The 23811-nt window shown below is 34.9% G+C and overlaps 2 protein-coding genes and 1 pseudogene across 3 annotated transcripts; all 3 read right to left on the minus strand.

The window, feature by feature from the left end:
- Positions 1-849: 849 nt before the first annotated feature.
- On the minus strand, positions 850-4035 carry LOC145003821 (Tetratricopeptide repeat (TPR)-like superfamily protein). Of its 2 annotated transcripts, XM_078962731.1 has the most exons (2): positions 3852-4035; positions 850-3733 (listed from the first exon to the last, which is right to left on the minus strand). In XM_078962731.1, the coding sequence occupies exons 1-2, from the start codon at positions 4026-4028 to the stop codon at positions 1037-1039; spliced, it is 2874 nt and encodes a 957-aa protein (XP_078818857.1). In that variant the 5' UTR covers positions 4029-4035; the 3' UTR covers positions 850-1036. The 2 variants fall into 2 exon arrangements, with proteins under 2 accessions (XP_078818857.1, XP_078818858.1); XM_078962732.1 differs by having other exon boundaries at positions 850-3988.
- A 1396-nt stretch (positions 4036-5431) lies between these two features.
- On the minus strand, positions 5432-5996 carry LOC145006965 (AP2/ERF and B3 domain-containing transcription factor RAV1 pseudogene; annotated as a pseudogene).
- Positions 5997-8395: 2399 nt separating this feature from the next.
- LOC145003822 (cyclin-dependent kinase-activating kinase assembly factor-related / CDK-activating kinase assembly factor-like protein) lies at positions 8396-11255 on the minus strand. The gene is made up of 5 exons (XM_078962733.1): positions 10966-11255; positions 10225-10298; positions 10029-10132; positions 9876-9941; positions 8396-8906 (listed from the first exon to the last, which is right to left on the minus strand). Exons 1-5 carry the CDS (start codon positions 11028-11030, stop codon positions 8646-8648), a joined length of 570 nt encoding a protein of 189 aa, XP_078818859.1. The 5' UTR covers positions 11031-11255; the 3' UTR covers positions 8396-8645.
- Positions 11256-23811: the final 12556 nt, after the last annotated feature.

Below are 23811 nucleotides of genomic sequence, written 5' to 3' on the forward strand. Positions count from 1 at the left end.
GTTGTAAACACGTTGATTATCTTATGATAAACTTTTACCTTTATTGACTTGTTTTCTTTTTAAATGGTTTATATTTTACAAGTTTCTATCCATTAGCAATCAAATATAATTTAGAACAACTTGTTTTTGTATACACACATGTTGAAATTGTGATCTCTAAGTCATACAAAGACACCATCCGTTAACAATTATCATCATTTTGGTGGTAGCAACTTGCAAAAGCAACCAAAGATATTGTAGAAATTAATAGGATATTGTGGTCCAAACACAAGTGGATCAATAAAAAGGATTAGAACGGGTCTCAAATTAATTTTTAAGCCAATGTCTTGTTGAATTTGAATTGGATCTTTTTGTTTTGTAAAAAATTGAAACCGATGTTATTGTCTTACATTGTCAATGAAACTTTTTTAGTTTTTACCTTATCCTAAATAATCAAAAGTGTTTTTACTTTTTAACATTCATTATTTTATTTATTTCTCTCTCTATTGTGTTTTCCTTTTTTATGTTATCAAGACAATGATGAATCTACCAAATTATAACATTGTTCTTTAGATTTATTTTTATTATTAGATTGTAGTTTGACAAATCTTTTCAATTATAAAGTTTATATTTTAGATAACATTGCTATTACATCCAAATAGTACACTTTTTAATAAATAAAAAAAAAATAAGATCCTATAATAAACAAATGAACAAAAACACGTTGCTATTCCATACATTTAACCTTACCATACTTCAAGTCTACTCAACTAGTTTAGGATTTTAAAAAAGTTACATAGTAATATTCAAACCCAATTACTAAAATCTAAATTCTCAAATATCATATGCAATAATCATAACAAAATAAAATAAAAAACTAACAATTTTTTTATATATATATTTCATTTCGTTTACACAACAAAATATTACAATTTTATACACGACACATGTGCATACAACGACAAAACCCTACAATATTTGTCCAACTGACATTAGTCTGACTCTCAGTCCAATAACAAACACAGTACAATCTGTTCTATCATGTCTGATAAAAACATCAAATCCGCATTTGTTTCATCCACAATGACCATTTAAGTGCCTCCAAAACCATATCATTCTTCTGCAAAGCAATAACCAAATTCGTATATGTAATCCGATCCGGTTCCACTCCATTTTTTCTCATTTCCTTAACCAAATCCACCGCCTCTTCCACCATTCCCGCAATCCCATACGCCTTAATTAACGAATTATAACCACACAAATCCAAATCCCTCCCACACTCCTTCAACTCCATCAACACATCACCAACTTCATCAATCCACCCCTTTTCACCATAAATATTAATCATAATATTATACGTATAACAATCCGACCCACAATTCGATTCCTTCATCCTCAACAACACATTTTTAAACTTTTCCATTTCGCCCGCTTTTCCATACGCATCCAACATACAATTATACGCTTCAAGAGACACAGAAAAACCATTGAACTTCATTCTCCTAGCAACCGAAGCCATGTTTCTCAAATCTTGACTTTTCCCATATGCGGAAACGATAGTGTTGTAAGAGATTACATCTACTCTCCCTTGTTTTTTAGCCATCCAAAACACTTGTCTCACTTTTTTAAAAAGACCCGATTTTCCATAAACATCAAGAATTACGTTGAATGTTGTGGTGTTTGGTGAAAACCCGTTGTGAATCATTTCATTGAAAAGCCTTGAAAGTTCATCGATTGGTAAAGCACGTGCACAACAATTTATGACACAATTATACATTTCTTGATCCCAAATAACTCCAAGTTTCAAGATTTTGTAGTATAGATCGGCTAATTTGTTTACCATTCCTAATCTTTGATAAATTCGAAGCATATCACGGATTAAATACGTATCCGGGATAATCTTGATCTCCTTTTGTTTTTCGATTTCTTCAAGAACTAAACACGCGTTGTTTAAAGATCCAGATTTGATGTACATTCTTACTACTATGCTAAATGCTATCAAATCCAAAGGAATCCCTTTTGATTTTAGTTTCATGTAAAGGGCTTCTGCTTCTTGAAACCGATTCAAACGCGTGTAAATATCAATCATACTACAAGTGATATGCAAGTTTGGTTTTTCGGGTTTTGGCATAGATTCGTGAATCTTGATGGAATTTTCTAGATAACCCAACTCCTTACATGTACATATAAGTAAATGATATAAACTATCTTCAAATACTTTATCTTTCCACTTTTTAATCCCTAGAATTTCAATAGCATCATCTACCAATGAATTTTTCACATATGCCATAACAAGAATCGAACATGAAGTTTGATTGTTCAAAACATGATTGTAAAGCAAATGAATACCTTTTATGACATATGCCACTTTATCGAATCTTTCTGCTTTCTCATATGCTTGTAGAAGAATCCCGAGAATAGAAGAGAATTGGCATCCGATTTTGTTCATATCGTTTATGGTTCTCATAGCACCTGATTCATCTCCATTTTTGGCTTGAAGGTTAATCATTGTGTAAAGATTCGATGAATTTGGCTTGAAATTTAAGGTAACCATTTCATTGTAATACCTTTCTGCTTCTTTGAAGTTTTGTAATCGACCCCAACCTTCAATCATGGTTCTGTAAGTGGTTTCATCGGGTTTCAAACCTGATGAAATTAGGTCATGAAAGATTCTTTGAGCAGATTCCATGTTTGAGATTTTTCCATATCCTGTTATGAGTGTATTGTAAGCAACAATATGAGGAGAGAATCCAGATGAATGCATTGAAGCCAATACTTTTTCTGCTTCATTTAACTTTCCTTGTTGGCTATAAGCATTAAGCAACACTAACCAGTTTTCTTGATTCAAAACCACTTTATCTTCCTTCAAAAACTCGATAATCTCTTCTGCTTTTTCATATAATCCAACACGTGTATACATAGTAATCATGGATGAATATGCACTATGACATACAATCTTGAAGTTTCTCATTTGTGAGAAAGCAAACTCTGCATCATCAAGAAGAGCACCCTTTTGGTAAAGATTCATCATCATGCCAAAAGTGGCAACATTGGGGAGAACGTTTTTATCTAACATCATTTGGAACCAGTTTCTGCCAGCTGTCACAAGCCCACGTTTATGACACGCGAAAATGAGAGTGTTGAAGATTTGGAAACTGAGTTCACAAGATAACTCTGACTTGGTCTGCATTTCTTGAATCAACCTTTCTGCTTCCTCCCAATCTTGTCTCCTACCCAATACCCTTAAAGCTAACTTATAAGCATTCATGTTGTGTTTCAGCTTTCCATTGATTCTCATCCATTTGAAGAATCTTAAAGCTTCATCATCACGACCACTTCTTTCAAGCTTCTCCAAGATAGAGTTGCAATGGGCTGAACTTGATTCAACTCCATTGGAACTTAGCTTCTCATAAAACGCATTATCATTCTCGAATAACACATCTACATTACCAATTTCACGTTCTGTTTCACTTTCGGTTCTGGAAATATGAATCGCCTTCAAATTTTTAGCTACATTTTTCATGCCATCCAATCGCTTCCATATACTCCTCTTCCCCTTCCTGAACTCTCCATATAATTTAGGGCTTCGTGAAGCAACATTCTCATCATTCAAATCCAATGGTCTTTCAACATTATTCGATTGTAAAACATCAGAAAATTCCGTATCGAATTTAGAAACCCTAACTTGTTTTGACTTACCAAAGGAGTAGTTAGTTACACTAGTAAAGCCAAAGATTAAACCTCGATCTGAGAACTGCAAAACGGAGTTAAGTTTCTTCGAATCATAAGTATCTAAATGAACACAGCATTTTATTGAAGCCATTTAGAAGCAGCTGCGAATTTCAGTAATTCAATTCGGAGTCATTTCTAACCTCATGCAAATCGATAGAATTCGAATTACAAGCTTCAAGCAATGGCGCGATTGAACTGTAAGCTGAAACTCCAATAAACTGTGAAGATGGTGAGGGAGTGTTGGTTGAGAAATTGATCGCACCGGAGAGATAATGGATGAAAAATAACCGCAAGTTCTTCTTTGGTTGAGGGACCATCAATAAGATCAGGATGTTTTCTTTAAAAAAAAAAAAAAAACAACTTTCATTAACATATATGAATATTAATCCCTATTCTAATAAATAAATAGTTTTAATCTCCATTTGATATGTGTGACTCTAATACAATTTCTCATTAATATCATACCACATGTTAAAGAAATATATTAGGTAACCTTTCAAAATTCAAATTTACTTTTTCTAATTATATTTAAATTTGAAGTTATAATAACTTTAAATGTTTGATATATTTTATAATTAATAATTTATTTAAAGTAATTGATAAATAATTTATGAATTTTTACTATAAAAATTTATTTATTGTAACCGTGGTTCCCACGGGTTATAAACTAGTGCAAAATAATTAAATAATCATTTTTTATAATAAACCAGTCGTAATTAAAAAAATAAATAATAAAATAAAATCAAGATATTTTAGGTCATTTTACAGTTTAATCTCAATATTTACTTTTTTAATAGAAAAGTTTCGATTATCTAATTTTATACAACAATTTATCATATTCTGTTGAAAAAAATATAATTATTTCGTTCATTTTGGCAAAAAAACATAAAATAATCGGGAGTTTTGTGTTTAAAAAATAAAAATTTGATTTAAACCGTAAAGTGTCCAGATTATTAAGATTTTATCAAAGATTTTTAAAAGAAAAATAAAAAAAACAACAAAAACTAGTTTAATTTCAAACTAGATTATAAGTTTTAGACATCTTTTAGATAAGACATGTTAGAAAAAAAAATCATAATTTGAAATTCCAAATAAATTATGAGATTCAAACATTTACTTTGACAAAAAAAAAAAAAAAAAAAAAAAAAAAAAAAATGTTCTAAATTTCGAACAACATATATGTTTGAGCAAAAATAATATTTCCCGCCCAATATTCTTCCACAAAATTGTGATGCATGAATCCTTCATAAATATTTTCTCATATTCCTTTTATAAGTCTTTACGGTAGAGTACAAAATGCAACCAAATTTGCATATTGTTCAAGAGGAACTTATTAAGGTATTACATGAAACGCACCAAAGTGGAAAAATAAATAAATAAATAAATAACTGAATTAAGAAAGCCAACCAAGATACGTATAAGAGATTTTGCAAAATAATATTTATTTAGTAAATTAAAAACTTCTTTTGGAAATATATTAATTTAGGTAAATATCACTATAGCCCATTCAACTATCATCATTTATCATATTTAGTCACGAAAGTTTTTTTTTTTTTTTTTTTGCTCAATAGGTCTTGAAACTTACAATCTATTAAGTCATTTTCATTCGTTTTTAACAGATCTTCTGTTAATCAGTTATTATAATTTACAAGAATGGCCCCTATGATTTCAATTTCTTTCATGATTGGTCCTTTACTAGTATCGTTCGTCACCTGCACCATTACCGTTCTTGATTATTTTGTAAAGTTTCTTGTTCTTGAATATTGGAGCTACCTGACCCGTTTTTTGTCTTCCAGTCGATGTAAGTTGCTTGTCTAAACCCGCGGATCTTTGAAAGCTCACAATGTCACCAGCTTTTAAGTTATTTTCCTTCACGAATTGGCTCCAACCTTTAGTTAAAACGTAGCTCTGAATACTATTAAAGTATGAGTAAACGAAATCACGAAATCTCCATACTTTCATCCCGATGTCTTCGAAATGTAAAAGAACTCTTTTGGAAGTGCTTCCGCTTTGCAACGGGAAGTGCTTCTTTACGTGTTGCTTTGGTATCACTAACCAGTTCACTTTTCTGACGTCGCTGGGGTGACTGTCTTCTTAAAAAGTTGTTCCCGGACGTTGACCAAGTTGTCATCCGATCTAAACCCGTTTGTAAAAGGGGTTTTGTTTAAGCTGCAGCTTCTCTTACTTTGTTCTAGGTCATCACTGTATGTGTGTTTCCTCAACATATCAACAATCTCAGCTTTTGAATAAGAATTCAAGAAACTAGCTTCCAACCTCAACTTCATCGATGTAAAGAACCATGCCGCCCCCACTGCCGATCAGTGGAGACGTAGTCACCGGTGCTGCAACTGTTGAAGTTGTTTCTGTAGTTGTGCTTTGATCATCAGTGGAACTTTCTTCCATTGTAATTAGTGTTCTTAAAGGAGATAGGAGCAGGAAGAAGAATGGGGTTCTATATAGAGAGAAAGAAATATGATGTATATGAAGTGGGTTTAAGAAAAAGGTTGAGTATAATAGTTGACGGGGTTGCCTAAGGTGAAAGGTGGTAGTTGCCGGAATTGAACGGTGGTGACGTCGATGATGAACTATGTTGGTATGGGGACCAACCACGAAAGAAATTGAAATCATAAGGACCATTCTTGTAAATTATAATAACTGGTTAACGAAAGATCTGTTAAAAACTAACGAAAATGACTTAATAGACATATAAGTTGTAAGTTTAATGACCTATTGAGCAAAAAAAAAAAAAAAAAAAAAAAAAAAAACCTTAAGTGACCAAATAGGATAAGTGACGATAGTTGAATGAGCTATAGTGACATTTACCCTTTGATTTATTTACCTCAATGATGTTTTAGCCCATTAATTAATTTGCCCTATCTTGGTGTATTTGTGTAGATGCTTTTACTTGGTAATTATTTGTGTACATTTTAAGTGCATTTACTTGGTAATTTCGAATCCTTGAGTTTAGCATACTTATCCCTCACTTGATACTCTAGTCTTATATGGTAGGAAAGGGAAGAATCTTGGGAGAGAAATATTTATGAATGTATCTCCTATTTGTTGAGTCATAATACAAATACATCAATTAAAAACTTCAAATTTTGTAAACAACAAAAAAAATCGCAAGAGGCTATGTAAAACCTAAAATCAATGTTTTTTAAAACCGGTTTTTGAACCGGTTGGTCAAATCAGTTAGAACGGAAACCGGATAACAGTTCAACTAGCACCGATTTTATGTCTATTTTTTAAACCGGAATGAATCGGACGGTTTTTACAAAAACTTGGTTAAACCAATTAATGTGTTTGTGTTGTTTAAGGGAATGGTGGTTCATTCCACTAGTCAAAAACTTTGTATTATATATATATATATATATATATATATATATATATATATATATATATATATATATATATATATATATATATATATATATATATATATATATATATTTGATGTATATGGATTGATGTAAAACTTATGATTATGTGTTTTTTAATATATTTGGATTGATCTACAACTTGTATTATTTATGTGTATTTTTAATGTTTAAATTTGTGGATGAAATTTATAGAAACCATTCGACCGTCAAACCAGAAACCGATCACCATACCGGTTCAACTAAAAAACTGATTTTTAAAACGGTGCCTAAAATGACATTATATTAAAAAAATGATAAACATTCGCTCAGTTAGTTAGAAAGTAATTATGTAAAGCCATATACATATCTAATTTTAGCGAAATGAACAACAAATACAATGTATTTTACTGAAAATTATTTATAAAGCAATCTTACATAATCAATTTTATAAAATGAGTAATTAAAAAATATAAATTGTATCATTAGAATGGTCATTTTAGTATTTTGGTGTACTAAAGTTTAAACCTTGGACCTTCGGTATGAGATTTTGCATCTCAACCACTAGACTCTCATTGGAAGAGCCAATAACATGAATAGTTATATAGGACGTGTTTGGCACGGAACGTTTGTGAAGAAAACGTTCTGCTTTTAACAAAAAACCTCATTTGGTACTACTTTTAGTGTTTAGTTTAATTAAAATGTTTCAAATCTAAAGATTGTCTCACATAGTGTTTAACAAAACACAATCAACTATCAGTTACCCGTTATCCGCTACCAGTTAATTACTTTTGTTGAACATGCTTATATTATCTTAGTTTTTAAATATAGACATTTGTAAAAGACACCTAATTTTTTATTGGTCAATTTGTTGGATTTTTTTTTTTTCAATTTTGGTGGTTAACCCTATTTTTTTAGTTGTATACTTTTATAATAAAAAAAATACGTCAATGCAACCTCAAAATGTAATTTCTTTTGTCACCTCAACAATTTGTATTTATGCCGCATCATCAAAAATATACTTTTCAAATTCAACCTTGACGTAATTCGCCCATAAGCTTCTAAAAGGTGCTATTATCGCAAACTAAACAGATATACACTACACACAGTTTATTTATCCCTTCATTTCATGAAGCTTCAACTCGATATGGTTAAAAAGACATATACACGATCAAATACAAAACAGCTTTTACTGGTAGATTTTTCAAGTACAAAACCCTCATAAGAAGAAATTTGGAAGAAAAATGCTATAAATGATTTATACTTTTTTACCACACAATATCTTAATAAAAAAACTTAAAAGTACATTATTGCTATATCTTACAAAATAAACCAAACTGTTAACATTTTCCCATGTCTGCATTTAACTTTTATCCGAATCAAATATATGTTCATAATACACGATCAAAAATCCCATTGTCACCATAAAAATGTTCTTTACACTCTCATCCCTTGTTTTTTTTTCCTCCCTCATTAAATGTTGTCTGGATTAAGTAAAAAAGAAAACACTCATATATAGCTCACCAGATTAACCTCATTAAGTCAAAAAAAGGAATTTATATTATTAAGTTGAAAATATTAGATCCAAATGCTTCCAAAGGCTTCTTCAAGGGCTCGTTTCCTGCTTAATTCTATGCTCCACCCTCCCGCCTTTCCACCGCGTTCGGCTTTTAATCTCATCATCTCTTCATCGTCCATGTGATACGCGTGTAGGTCATCGCCGGACCCCACTGGGAGAGGTTGTGTGGGCCGCGGTTGTGGGATTGTCCCGCCAGCAACCGCAGGGACATAATGCCCGTCTGAAGTCGACACCCCGAATTGGGAGCTCGTGCCCGTGGTCTATCTCAAACAATAAAAAAATCCACGATGTTAAAATAATAAAGATTTTAATATTTAAAGAATAAGGAAACTTGAAGTTGAAAACAGGACTGACTGGACTGGATTGGATAGAACTGATTGTACTGCGTTTGGATTGGATTTATGGATCTTGTTGGATTTAGGTTGTGTTTGACGCGCCACAGCTAGCTTATTTTTTGAGCTTTTTTAAGTTGTTATGTTTGGCAAGCCAAAATGTAGCTTATAAAACTAGCTTTTTATAAAGCTATTTAGGCTATGTTTGGCATACTAGCTGATAAAAAATATCTTTTGGTAAAACTGACTGAAAAGCTAGCTGAAAAATATAAAATGATATAAAAAGAAATTTAAAAGAATGTGTTTCTATAATTAATTAAGGGGTATATTTGGAAAATTTTAAAAATATCCTAAAAAGCTAGTTTAAGTAGCTTTTTAAAAAGCTAGCTTATAAGCTACTTTTTGGCTTGCCAAACATGACAACTTAAAAAAACTTGAAAAATACGCTACTTGCGGCGTACCAAATACAGCCTTAGACTTACTTTTTACGAGTTTTTTTTTTTAAATTTTCCAAATATACCCCTTAATTAATTATAGAAATACATTCTTTTAAATATCCTTTTATGTCATTTTATAGTTTTCAGCTAGCTTTTCAGCCAGTTTTACCAAACGACATTTTTAACCAGCTAGTTTTTCAGCTATGAGCTAGTTTTTCAGCTAGTATGCCAAACGTAGCCTAAGTTAAATAGTAAAGTAAATGGTTTATCACATGGTGATACAAATGGTAGAAATGAAGTTATTTTATGTATCATTTCATGGAACATCATGATCGGATGTGTAATGAAATTATTCTTTTAATGTAAAACTTGAAATATATATTTAAGACTAGATTAGTGATTCCTCCTTCCTTAAATACCTTCTAATTATCAAAACAAAAGCATAAACATGAAAACTCACCATATCAACATCAGTTTGTGCAGGTTGTCCTTTGCTTGCTGCTAATGCTGCTGCATATTCTTCAGCCTACATGATCAATGAAAACTAGTTACTGCAATGTGAGATCAAAAAGCTCACAGATTTCAAGCATTCATCATTTGACAAATGACAAACCTTACGAGCTTGAGCATTCATTATTTGTTCTGCATTTTCTTTTTGGTAGTATGCAATCTTTGCTTCAATAACAGGAACATCTATTCCTTCAACCAAGTTTACAACTGAAAAGAAATAGATGCAATTATGCAAATGAAAATGACATTCCTAGAATATCTGTTGTATAAGTCTTTAAGAGAACTAGAGAAGAGCTTACTCATGTCCTCAACTTCCTCTAAGTAGTCATTATACTCTCTTAATGATGGAAAATCCTCCACCCTTTTATTAAATCTGTAAATCATAAGAAAATGATACAAAACGAATCACAAATTGCATTGTTTTATAGCAACATTACCATTATATCGAGAAATTAGCTCACTAAAGATGAAAACATCCATCAAATTCTGAGAAAATTTGTTTGTTGTTACTTTCATCTATCTTATCCCCAAATATATATAGGATAGAAGAGGACAATAAGAACAAAAAGAACAATCATAAGAAGCTTTACGTTTGGAATTCACACCTATTTTAATACAGCGACCAATTTCCTGTAAATTTTAATACAAAAATTACAATTTTGGCAGTGATTACTCTAAAAGTAATACAGTGACCAATTTCCTCTGGCAAACTTAGAATCCATTAGAGTTGAAAATTAACCTAATTGACATTTAGAGTTCAAAGCGTATATCCGATAAGACAAATTCAATCAAAGACAATAAGCTCAAACGAAATAGAGTACAAGCTACGCATCGTGTACACCTAAAAACTCGAGCTGATAACTTCTCCAGCTTGAATTCCATAGCTTACGAGCTAATTTCCACGTACTAAGTCCAAATTTCCTCATTCTTACTCAAATTATACACATATTACGTAATCAATCAAACTGTAAGGCTTATAATTGAACCAATAGGATAATCTACACAAACAAAGAGAAAAGGAAGAGATCTGTAAAAGTTACATGTTGCCGATACGTTTTCGGATGGTCATCTCCTTAGCGAAGGAGTTACCGGAAGGAACCACCATGTTTTCTTATTATGATTCTTTGCACCTTTTCCGGCGGGATGCGGCGGATGATGGCGGAGGTTGAAGTGAAAAGGCGGAGGGCAATTTATTAGGAGAAGAACCCCTGCACCAACGACGACGAGTAATGCTTAACAGCGTTCCACCAAAATACAAAAGATGTTAATAGTGAGATTGAGATTTTAGCTGTCCCTGGAACGTTTAATTTTATCCTCCATATACCAAATTTGGTTTCCAATTAAAATCGACTAGACAACCAAAAAAATAAAGATGTCCAACATCTTATTTGAGACCCCGTGTTTTTTGAATCATAGTTTTTTAGAGTAGTTTGTATGTGGAATTGATCCCTGGATTTAACGTGAGCAGGGGCGGTCCTACAGTGGGGGCAGTGGGGGAATTGCCCCCACAACAAAAAAAAAAATAAAACATTAAAAAATAGGTTTTTTTTGAAAAAATATATATTTTAACCCTTCAAAATTATATAATTTTACTCATCCAAAAAATTTGCCCCCCTTAAAAAGTTATAAATTTTTTTTTGCCCCCTCTTCGGAAAATTCTTGGGTCCGCCCCTGCACGTGAGGGTAAATCCGTCATTTCATATGTAAGGGACCATTTTTACATAACTGTTTTTTGGCTTATTTTGACATTTACCCCTCATTTACTTTCTCCGACACCCGTTAACTCTCCAACTCTTTCATTCTTGCTTCTGCTCTATTAAACCTGCAAAAAACTCTTGTTCCTTATCTAAACAAGTTAATCAACGCAACACATACAATGCCATACGTTTAAGTCGAAATGGTGTTCGTAATGTGGCAGATCAGAACAAAACATGAAGTTGTTGACGTATGAGTCGTATATGGTAAGTTGCTCTGTTTTCTTTAACTTTCATATTTTGCATTTTCTTATTGATTTAGAACAAAAAATGCAAAATTTTGACTTTGTTAATATGTTCAATTTTGAATTTTAGCAGGTGCACCCACATAGTTTAGTATTAAGCTTCATCACGGTGGGAAATTTACTAAGTTACCTGATATAAAGTACATTAGAGGTGAAGTGTGTTATGTTGATTATGTGGACATAAATGAGTTTTTCGTACATGAACTTGATGCCATAATGCTTGACCTAGGTTACCCAAACCCACAGAATTTTGAATTCGCTGATGAATCCCTAGTGATATACTACCATTTTAGGATACCCAATGGTGACTTTCAATTTGGTCTTAGAGCTTTAGGGAATGATAACGATGTGATCAACCTTTCTAAATACATTGCACATAGCAAGTTGATTGAGGTGTACACAGAGCATGGGAAGACAAATTTACTAGCTTGCTTCATGTCTCCAAATGCAAAGGGTAATGTTGTCATTGAGGAATTACCAGAAAATGATGATTAGGGGCTGAAGTTGAGGGTCAAGTTCATGTAGAATCTCCAACGAAAAATATGAACCATGTTAATGATGAGCCTATTGGTGAGTACATGTCTCTGATTCTTTTTGGGAGTAAGAATGATACTTTCTCCCCAGAGTATACAAGAGGTAGAGTTAGGAATTCCAAAAGAGGTGAAGGTTCTTGCAGCAAGAGGCTTAATTTAGATTATATTGATGAGGGTGTTCACATATCAAAGGAAAACAATGATGATCCAGGATGGTTCGACTGATGTTCAGGAGGTAACAACATCTGTTCATAATATTGATATGGATGGTGTTAAGGAGGCTACAACTGGTGTTGAGGAGGCATCAACTGTTGTTGAAGGATGCTACAACACCCCACTATTAATAATGATGATCAACAATTGAATGGGCTATTTGATAACCTTATGGACAATTTGATTAGAAGTGATAAGGATGATGCAGAGTACGAAGGGGATGGAGAATCCGAAGAGGGTAATCCAGAGTATGAAGAGGATGATGAATCTCAAGAAAGTGATCCACAATATGAAGAGGATGATGAAACTCAAGAAAGTGATCCAAAGTATGAAGATGATGGGAAACAAATAGAAGATGAAGATCAAGTAGATGACATAATGGATGTGGACAACAATATTCAAGATATGGATGTGGACATGGGAGACTTTACTCTTAATGTTGAAAATGTTGGGTTATGAGCAAAACAACATTCCTATGGTGTTCATGCAAACCCTAATGCTTGGATCTAGTTTTCTATTTGTACATGCAACAATTGTCCAAGACTTGCAAACCCTAATCTAGCATACAAAAAAGTTAAAATCAACATAAATAAACTAGTAAGAATGTTACCTTGATTGTTTCTTGAAGATCTTGAGCTTTTGAGAACCTTAGCACCTCAAATGTTGTGCCTCTAATAGATCACAAACACCAAAGCAAGTTGGAGAACAATAAAGAGAGAGGGGAAGGTAATTTTTGGCTCCAAGGAATCCTTTAGGGTTATTGTAGCCGAAAATATGAAGCCAAGGGTTCCTTATATAGGTGAGCTGTTGAGGTTTCAGTCAAAACCCTAATTGGATTGCTTAGGCCTTAAGTAGTCTAAAGATCCTTCCAGAAGCAAGGCCTTGGACGAATTCAGTGTGGGCTTCCCTCTTGATTTCGTCCATCCCCTTTTAAGGGATCCACATCCCAAAATTCAATTATCTTATAATTGCAATTCCAGTCCCCTAGGTTTAATTAATATATTTTGACCACAAAATTAATTCTTAATTAATTATTGACCAATATTAATTAACCAATATGATTTCTCCTTCAATATATTATTAATATAATATAATAATAAATCATAATAACCTCTTTCTCTATTATTCATCCAATCAAGTTGCTTTGGTGAAGGCAAACCAAAAGGACCATGCTACAACTGGGTCAAGTACATACCAAATATAGTTATGGACTTAGATATTAATCCAACAAAAAGTGATGTGGAAGGATCATATATAAATGGTGTTCATGGGCATGAACTTGAAGATATGGAAATGTCAACAATGAGGAATTCAAATATTTGGATGAAGGATCTGGGACGGAAAGAGAGAGAAGGGCTCTAATCAAGAATTTGGGAAAAGAAAAAAGGTGCAGCCTTGGGGCAGTACATAAACAATCATTTGCAGATGGAGATAAATTTAAAAGTAAAAAAGAATTAAATAAGGTAATTGATGTACATGCACTAGAATCAATAAGGAATCTTTTCTTTAAAAAATGACAATGTAAGGCTTAGGGCACAGTGTAAAGGAGTTGTATCTGTCACCAATAAAGGCCAAGTGGGTAGTCAAGCTACCACTTCAAAAAGAAAGGGTAAAGAAGTAAAGACACAAAAACTAACATGTGGTTGGTATATTCATGAATCTAGCTCAAATCTAGAATCTAACTAGTTTATAAGGACCTTAAACCAAAATCACACATGTTTGCAAACAAGGAAACGCATGGCTTGTACTGCTTCTTTAATCAGCAAGAAAATCCTTGATTAAGTTGAGGTAAATCCAGATATACCTTGAGAGCCATACATGATCACTTTCAAAAGACTTACCAGGTGGGTATTTCAATGGACAAGGTTTTAGGGTAAAGGATAAGGCAAGAAAGCATGTAACAGGGGACTACACAAAGCAATATGAACTGTTAAGGGACTATGTTCTCGAACTTCAAGCTACCAACCCAGACACCGTAGTGAAAATATATGTATGTTCTGAGACTAACCCTGATTCACCAACCAGGTAGTTTAGAAGAATTTATGTGTGTTTGGGTCCACTGAAAAAAGGTTTCAAGGCATGCCTTAGGGACTTATTAGGTTTTGATGGTGCCTTCATGAAAGGACCATTCCTTGGGTAGTTCCTTTCAAAAGTTGGTCTTGATTTCAATAATGGAATTTACCCATTAGCATATGGGATTGTTGAGTCTGAAAACACAGATAGCTGGAAGTGGTTTTTAGGAAACCTTGGGGATGACTTGGACCTTGGAAGAAACTAAATTTTTACTTTCATAGGCGATAGGCAAAAGGTAAAGCAAATTTATACATTTAGTCATTTAAGATGTGTGGTTTTTAATTAATTCTAATTATTAAAAATTGATTCATGTAGGGTTTACAAAGTGTTGTTGATCAGTTGTTTCCCATTGTTGAGCATAGATATTGTATCAAACATATTCATGACAATATGAGAAAGAGGTGGAGGCAAACAGGGTATAGGGACCACTTATGGAGGTATGCATTAGCTACCACCATTCCTGGGTTTGAACATTTGATGAAGGAGTTTAGTCAGCATGATAAGGAGGCATGTGAATAGCTGAAGCAAATTCCTCCTGCACATTGGGCAAGGAGTCATTTTTCAGGTAAATCTATATATTCTAATTTGGTCCTTATTTCTTTCACTTAGTGAATTGTTTTACTTGTATGTTAATTGTATTAACTATTTTTTAATGGTAATGTACAACAGGAAGAACAGTTTCTGATGTGTTGATATCAAACATGTGTGAAGTGTTTAATGGGACAATAGATAAAGGAAGGGATAAATTTGTCATTGGATGTTTAGAATATATAATGGAGTATCTAATGAAGAGGATATGCAATGTCATGAAGGAAATGAAAAAGGATAAAGGCCCATTAACACCCACAACAACATACATCCTAGCTGCAAGGAAAACAGTTGCTTCACAATACATTGCTAGGTGGAATAGGGGAGACAAGTATCAAGTCACATGAGCTTTGCAGGATTAGCATGTGGTGGATATTATGAACCAAACATGCACTTGCAGAAAATGGGAATTAATTGGAATTCCATGCAGACATGTAATTGCAACTCTGAATGAAATGAGTAAAGACCTAGAGGTTGAGCTTGACATTTACAAATGGGTTCACAAGGTGTATTTTCTAGAGACATGGAAAAAAACTTATTCATATAAGGTGGATCCAATTAAGAGGAGATCCTTGTAGCCAAAAGTGAATGTGACACAAAGCTAATCCCTCCCCCACATCGCACTCAGGTGGGAATGCCTAAGAAAAGAAGATGACAAAGTGAGGGTGAAAGGTTAAGCAAAAAGTAGAGGGTAAGTCAAAATGATGGAGTGAATGCTACACAAGAAGGAGGTTCTCAAATACCAAAAAATGATGGAGTGCAGAAGCTATCAAGGAATCATATTAGTGTTACTTGTAGCAAATGCAAGAACAAGGGACACAACTCTAGGACATGTAAAGAGCAAGGTGGGAATCATTCCAAGAAGTAATGTGTCGTGCATGGGGTTTTCTGTGATTTTGGTTGGTTATGAAAGCTTCGTTGTTATGTTTATACTATTTTGTTGCAAACTTTTGGTTGGTTGTTATGAAAACTTGGTTGTTATCTTAGGTATGGTAATGTGTCCCTTTTTGTCATGTTTATAATCTTTGGTTGTATGTTTAGAAACTTTGATTGTTATGTTACAAATCTTAATGAAATGTGCATTTTGGTTATGTACAAGTGGTTCTAATGTATACATTTTGGTAATATATTCATACCATTTTTAGTTATGTGTTAATTCTGATACATTCATACCATTTTGGTAATACATTCATTACATTTATATCATACCATACATATATCATCAACATTATAAGTCACTACAAATATGATCACATAAAATTTGTAACAACGTAAATTTTCAAAACAAAATTTTCATTTCTTAAACATGTTTTCATCCAAATCAAGTCATCAAAATCCAATGTATCATGTCATCATACAAAACATATAAATCCCAAGATCATAAAATAAATCCTCCGCTAGTGTGTACAGATCACGCTGACGCCTTCTCACGGTCCTCGCTAGTACCTGAAACACATAACACAACAACTGTAAGCATAAATGCTTAGTGAGTTCCCCAAAATACTACTTACGCACATACGCCCTTCCAGGCCATGACCTTCCGATCCATGTGTCTTAGGGGACTTCCGTCCCGACCCGGTAAACCTTCCGGTCCTACCCGTGTCGATCTTACGGTCCGCATCACAATGCCTTCCAGCCCATACATAAATGCCTTCCGGCCCATATCAAGCAAAGCATACATAGCACATACAAACGGTTAAATTATTCATAGACAATGCATACAACTCATATCATATCCGACCTTCCGGTCACACATAAATACCCTTTTGGGTACATTATAGTGAGAAGACTCACCTCGTAGGAAGTCTAGAATCTCACGTGCTCGCTATCTTCGAATCTCGAAACGAAGACCCAACCCCGCCTAATCATAACGAAATATCATTCTAATTAATATAGGCTTCCAAGACTAGGCTACACCCATTTCATTATCCCACAGAGGGGTAAAAGACCATTTCGCCCCTCCTTAACTCAAAGTCCACATGTTGACCAAAACCCTAAAAGTCAACAAAAGTCAACATACCACAGTACGCGAGGCGTACTTCAATGAACCACAATCGGGGTCTCAACCCCTTATGCTGCGCGTACTGGGTGTTACGCCCAGCGAAATTCGCAGATCCAGCCACACCTTATTTTTGGTCTTAAATGGTTAAGACACTTTTTCAACTTCTAGATCCGGCTCTCTTTAAATCTCCTAACCCATAAAGTCGGAACCTTTAAGCCTTGGCATGGTTGTAAAGGCTCCTACACTCTCTAATACCTTTCCTTTTCAACTCAAAGGGTCTAGATCTCATGCATGGCTAATCATTTACGTCCAAGATTACATTTTTATGATCATACAACTCAAATAGACCTGGAATATGATATATCTAAGCCAATGGAGACTACTTGCTCATAAAGTCTCCATATTTGGGAACAAAACCCTAGAAATTGGTCCAAGAAGCATACCATAAGAACTATAAGGCAAGATATGAACTTTTTACCTCAGGAAGAAGCTATAACCTTTGCTATCCACGGATATACACTTGCACACCAACTTCTAGCCTCCACAATGGACTCCTCTTCTCTTTTGCTACATTGAAATGACACCTCAAAGCTTAGAACACTCACACTCAAACTATAAACGAAGGAACAACTCTCTTAGGGTTTCTTTCTGAAGGATGGTGGTTGAAGAACCAAGCCATCTCATTCCTTTTATAGCCAACAACCCAAATTAGGGTTGTGGGTCTGAACCAGTTACGATCGGCGTAACCTTAGGTACGCCCAGCGTACCCGGGTGATAACGCGTTTTAATGAGGCGCGCGAGTACGCGCAGCGTACTCGCCAACTCAATGTCCTAAAAAAAAATTAAATAAAAGATGAAGGCTAATTGGTTGTACCTGTATTTCGGGCTGTTACAAAATTACAACAAAATGACCATTTTATCCATACTAATACCCTTCACAGACCAAAACACCCTTCACAGTAAACCCCTACACAAAAAAATACAGAAGAAGACAATCACAAAAAAACCAACTTCCAACTAGGTACATTTTTAGCTTCAAATTGTCATTCTTCAATGCTTTGCAATTTGCCACCAACATGTTGTTCCTGCATATCAGTCCATTTCATTGATCTTGTAGCATGTTCACACTTCTAACCAACTCATTACACCATTCCTACACTGAATTCAAATTTCTTAGCAGACCACGTATGATGGTTTTAGACCTAGCACACATAGGGGGATAGAGCCACTCGATAAACCCACAAATGGAATCAATCATAGGGCATGAAAAAAATCTTCTTCTTGGATTCAGAGGGGTCCAAGATGTTTTCACGACAATAACTTTTCCACAAAAACATAGAACCATTGTTGTTATAACAAAGCTCAAGAAGAAGAAGGGGTAGAAAAAAGTGATGTTGGGGAACGTTCGGGAAGAAGATCGCAGGCAATAGGGATATTTAAAAAGAATTAAGCCAAAAACGGTTATGCAAAAATGGTCTCTTACATATGAAATGACGGATTTACCCTCATGTGTAAGGCTCATGAGGGGGGTTAATAGATCCTATCTAACGAGAGTTAAGTCTAGCGACCAATTCCACATACAAACCACTCCAAAAAAAAACCATGGATCCAAAAAACACGGGGTTTAGACTAAAACCCCAAAAATTTGCATACCATAGGGACCATTTCATACATGATTGAAATGTTTCACACACAAAATATAATACATTTAGGGTTGTCACACAAATTATATATATATATATATATATATATATATATATATGTATATATATATCATATCATATCATATCATATCATCACTGTTGGAATAGTGTCTAAGGCTATAACTATATCAGGTTGTGCATGGTCCTTTTGGGTTGCCTTCACCATAGCAACTTGAAGGATGATTTGTTAAGAGAGAGTAAATATTATAAGGAATAATATATGGCTATTTGATTAATATAAGTCATAAATTAATTGGTATTAATTTGGTGACTTAAAGAGATTAATTAAATAAGAGGGTATAAACTGTCAATTGTTTGATAGTTACACTTTAGACTGTAAATCCTTATCCTAGATAGGATGGACGATTTCTGGGGCTTGGATAAGCCAAAATCGTCCATAGGGTTATCTATGGAATGGATTTGGATAGCCTTAAGAGAAGATTATCCAATTAGGGTTTAGGTTGAAACCCTTAAGGAGTCTACAAGTATAAATAGACCCTAGGGGTGAGGGAATTCGACACACAACCTAAAGCAAGGAACCTCTAGCCAAATTCCTCCCCTCTCCTCTCTCCTAAATCATCTTGCTTGCTTTTGGTGTTTGTAAGCCATTAGAGGAGTGACATTTGTGACTCTAGAAGCTCCAAGACAAACAAGATCAACAAGGAACTCAAAGGTATGATTCTAGATCTGTTTCATCATTGTTATTTAACCTAATTAGCTATTAGATGTCTTGGATTCAAAGCATGTTTAATTAGAAAGCCTAGATCCGAGCAATAGGGTTTTGCATGCGCACATAGGAAAGTTCTTATGGCTAAAACCCATCAGTGGTATCAGAGCCTAGCTTGGTTTTCTTTAAATTGTTGCTTGATTAACTGAAACAAACCTGCAAAATTCGATTTTTGGGTTTATGAGTCACTGACTCGGCGAGTTCCAAGGTGGACTCGGCGAGTAGGCCTGACTCGGCGAGTCCCCTTGTGTACTCGGCGAGTCCAGGCGTCAGGAATGGCCAGATTCAGGATTTTTTCATAATTATCTTATGGAAACTTACCTTAATCATATTAGATCAATCTAAATCCGATTTTTTGATAAATATGACTATTATCTTGATCTAATTAAAGATATTTATCATCTAATAAAATATTTAATTTCCTTATATGATAATGATTAATTATTTTGATAATTATCTTGAAAGAAATCTTAGATAAATCAAATAAAGATAATTAGGATATTAATTGTTAATTGGAATTATTTGTTATTTGATCCTCCATGTTTTAAATGTTTAAAACCTACCCTAAAGTTTTGAAATCTATATTTGTGATTAAAAGTTTTAATTTAGACAACTTAAATTTCAAACCCTAGATTTTAAAAGGTTTTAAAATACAACCCTATACTTATATGATATTACTAGAATAATATATATATATATATATATATATATATATATATATATATATATATATATATATATATATATATGTATAAGTAAATGCTAGTCTTACCGCTAGTAGGCCTCATTCACGAAGCCGATCTATAAGGTGGGTATAAGGTTGCGGCCTATAAAATGGCGCTTAATGGGTGTACACTCACACCCACCGCTTGCTTGATTGGTGGAGGGTCGTTAGCCGAACGGGTAGGATAGGGCAACCTCATCCTCTCATTAAAAGTATAATAAGAAACACAAAGTAACTACACGTTTTAAAAATTTCCCAATCTTAGTTACTTTAGGAAAAGTGAATTGATGCAATCCCATGAAATTACACTTTGCACCTTGCTAAGAAGTTAGTGGAGCGTGTGTGGTTTACCGGCACACTAATTGGTTCTAAGCGAAGGTGGCAAAGGGTGATTCATTGTTTATCATAGTTCGATGGAGCGTGTGTGGTTTACCGGCACATCGAATAGGTGATCGTTACAATGAAGGCACCATGTGAATTTGCATGGTAATTCACACCCGCTTTGTGATCCTCGGCATCCCAGTCACAAACAAGAGGGGCATATCGAGGTTTAAACATGCCATTGAATAGTTCAATGAATCTCATCCGAACCTAGGAATTCTCAAAAACACTTAGGACTAATAGTTTAAGTTTTGTAATGGAGAATTAGTGAATCGTCATTCATTTACCTTCAATTTATTTGCATATTAGATTACGGCATCCCTTTTCTAGTATGTAAATGTTATTGTTGGATCCTAGCCCTAATTTTTCTTATTGGGTGATAATTAGGGATTCTTGTTCTAATCTATCTTTGTCCTTTCTATAGATGTCAAACGCAAACAACACTGCTGCTAGTTCTTTCACGTTGATGAGCCTTTGCCAAAAGGTCACCTTCGATGGAACGAACTTTAGCGAATGGATAAGATACATTCGCACCATTGCTCGCTATGAGGATAAAGAGTATGTCCTCGATGAGAAGCTCGAGAAAATCAACCCCGAAGTTGCTACTCCCGCCGAAATCACCGCCTTTGAAACTCATGAGCGAGATGCAACGAAAGTACATTGCATCATGATCGCCACCATGAACTCCGAATTCCAAAAGTCCTACGAGGACATGTATCCATACGAGATGCATCAAGACTTGTTGGAGAGGTACCACCAAAACGCGAGACAAGAGCGTTACGAGATTTTCACTAACATGATCTCCGCTAAGATGGGTCATGGAGAATCTCTTACTGTGCACCTGCAAAAGATGCAAAGGTATGTCGACCGCCTTCGCAAGTTAAATGTTGACTTCGGCGAAGACTTGGTGATCGACATGGTGCTTCACTCTTTGCCTCCGATGTACAACCAATTTAGGATGACCTACCACATGAACAAAGAGGAGGTCACCCTAAGCAAACTCCAAGGTCTCTTGAGGGTTGCTAAGAGCAACTTCAAGGACAAGTCTGTTGCACCAACTCCCAATCCATCCGCTGCTCCTGTCTTGGCTATTGGTCAAGGGAAGGGAAAGAAGAGGAAAGCTTCATCGAATAACTATCGAAAGGTGAAAGCCCGAGATGGTTCCTCTTCTAGTGGGACCAAAGTTGATCCCTCTAAGCCCTGTTCCAACCCGAAGGAGGCAGAGTGCCACCACTGCCACAAGATAGGACATTGGAAGAGAAGCTGCCCGGATTACCTGCAAGCCATCAAGGAAGGAAAGATCAAGCCATCTTTCGCAGGTATATACACAATCAAATCTAACGATTCTAATCATGCTATTTCTTGGGTTCTTGATACCGGTTGCGGTTATCACATTTGTTCTAATGTGCAGGGACTAAAAAGAAGTAGGGATGTGGAGCAAGGAAGGATCAATCTAATCATGGGGAACAGAAGATCGTCGCCTGTGACCAAGATTGGAGTGTATTCTTTAGTGCTTAGGAATAGTTTAGTTTTAGATTTGAACAATTGTTGCTATTCGCCAGAAATGGCTAGAAACATCATTTCATTTCATGGTTTATATAGACAAGGATTTAGATTTTCTTTTAATAATGAGAATGGTTCTATTTTGGCTTATCTAAATGGTGTCTTTTACTTTGAAGCTATACCATGTAATGGAATATATGAAACTGTTATGATTGTTGATAACTTAGGAAATGATGTTTTGAATATTGATTCTCCCACTAGTATGGATAAAGCATCCTTGTGGCATTGTCGTCTTGGACATGTCAACAAGAAACGCATAGCCCAACTCCAAAAGGATGGAGTGTTGGAGTCATTCGACCTTAGGGAAGATGACACATGCGAGTCTTGTTTACTTGGAAAGATGACTAAGTCACCCTTCACGAGTACTTGTGAAAGGGGTGAGGGGCTATTGGACCTAATACATACCGATGTATGTGGACCCTTTAGATCAACCACGAAGGATGGGAACCGCTTCTATGTGACTTTTACCGATGACTATAGTAGATATGGGTATATCTACTTAATCAAGCAAAAGTCAGAAACTTTTGAAAAGTTCAAAGAGTTCAAGAATGAAGTGGAGAATCAATTGGGCAGGAAAATCAAGATGCTTCGATCCGATCGAGGAGGAGAGTACCTAAGTCTTGAATTCCACGATTATCTCAAGGAGTGTGAAATAGTTTCGCAATAGACGCCTCCTAGGACACCGCAGTTGAATGGTGTGGCAGAAAGGCATAATCGAACCTTATTGGATATGGTTCGCTCTATGATGAGTCGTGCTTCACTACCTATCTTCTTTTGGGGGTATGCCTTAGAGACTGCTGCTCATATCCTTAACCGAGTCCCAACTAAGAAGGTTGCCAAAACACCTCACGAGATGTGATAGGGAAAGCTCCCTCGTTGGCACATATCAAGGTTTGGGGTTGCGAGGCTTTCGTAAGACGAGATACTCACGACAAGCTTGAACCTCGAAGTGAGCGATGTATTTTCATCGGCTACCCGCAAACTTCCTTTGGATATATCTTCTATAGACCGAAAGACAATGTTGTTTTTGTTGCGAGGAGAGGAGTTTTCCGAGAGCGAGAACTCATAAGCCAAGGAGACAGTGGGAGGCAAATCGAACTTGAAGAGATTCAAGAGTCGATAGATGAAGGAACCTCTACCACTAGCATTCAACCCGAGGAGGAAACTCCGGTTGAACCGATTGACGAATCCTTACCTCTTAGACGTTCCGATAGAGTTAGAGTTCATCCCCAGTTTTATGGTTTTCATATTACTACCAAAGGGGACACGTATATTAGTGATGGTACACTAGTAAATCTTGATGAACCTAATAGCTATAAGGAAGCCATGGCAGGCCCGGAGTCTGGGAAATGGAAAGAGGCGATGGATAGCGAGATCCAA

Source organism: Lactuca saligna, chromosome 7 (assembly GCF_052625555.1).
Source record: "Lactuca saligna cultivar CGN05327 chromosome 7, ASM5262555v1, whole genome shotgun sequence".
NCBI classification, from domain to species: domain Eukaryota; kingdom Viridiplantae; phylum Streptophyta; class Magnoliopsida; order Asterales; family Asteraceae; genus Lactuca; species Lactuca saligna.

Coding starts and splice junctions, on each gene's coding strand:
- LOC145003821 (XM_078962731.1), bottom strand. CDS start 4,028: ATGGTCCCTCAACCAAAGAAGAACTTGCGGTTATTTTTCATCCATTAT. Junction 3,734..3,851: donor ATTCTATCGATTTGCATGAG/GTTAGAAATGAC, acceptor TCCGTTTTGCAG/TTCTCAGATCGAGGTTTAAT.
- LOC145003822 (XM_078962733.1), bottom strand. CDS start 11,030: ATGGTGGTTCCTTCCGGTAACTCCTTCGCTAAGGAGATGACCATCCGA. Junction 10,133..10,224: donor AGAGGAAGTTGAGGACATGA/GTAAGCTCTTCT, acceptor ATTTCTTTTCAG/TTGTAAACTTGGTTGAAGGA. Junction 8,907..9,875: donor CACAAACTGATGTTGATATG/GTGAGTTTTCAT, acceptor TGTTTGAGATAG/ACCACGGGCACGAGCTCCCA.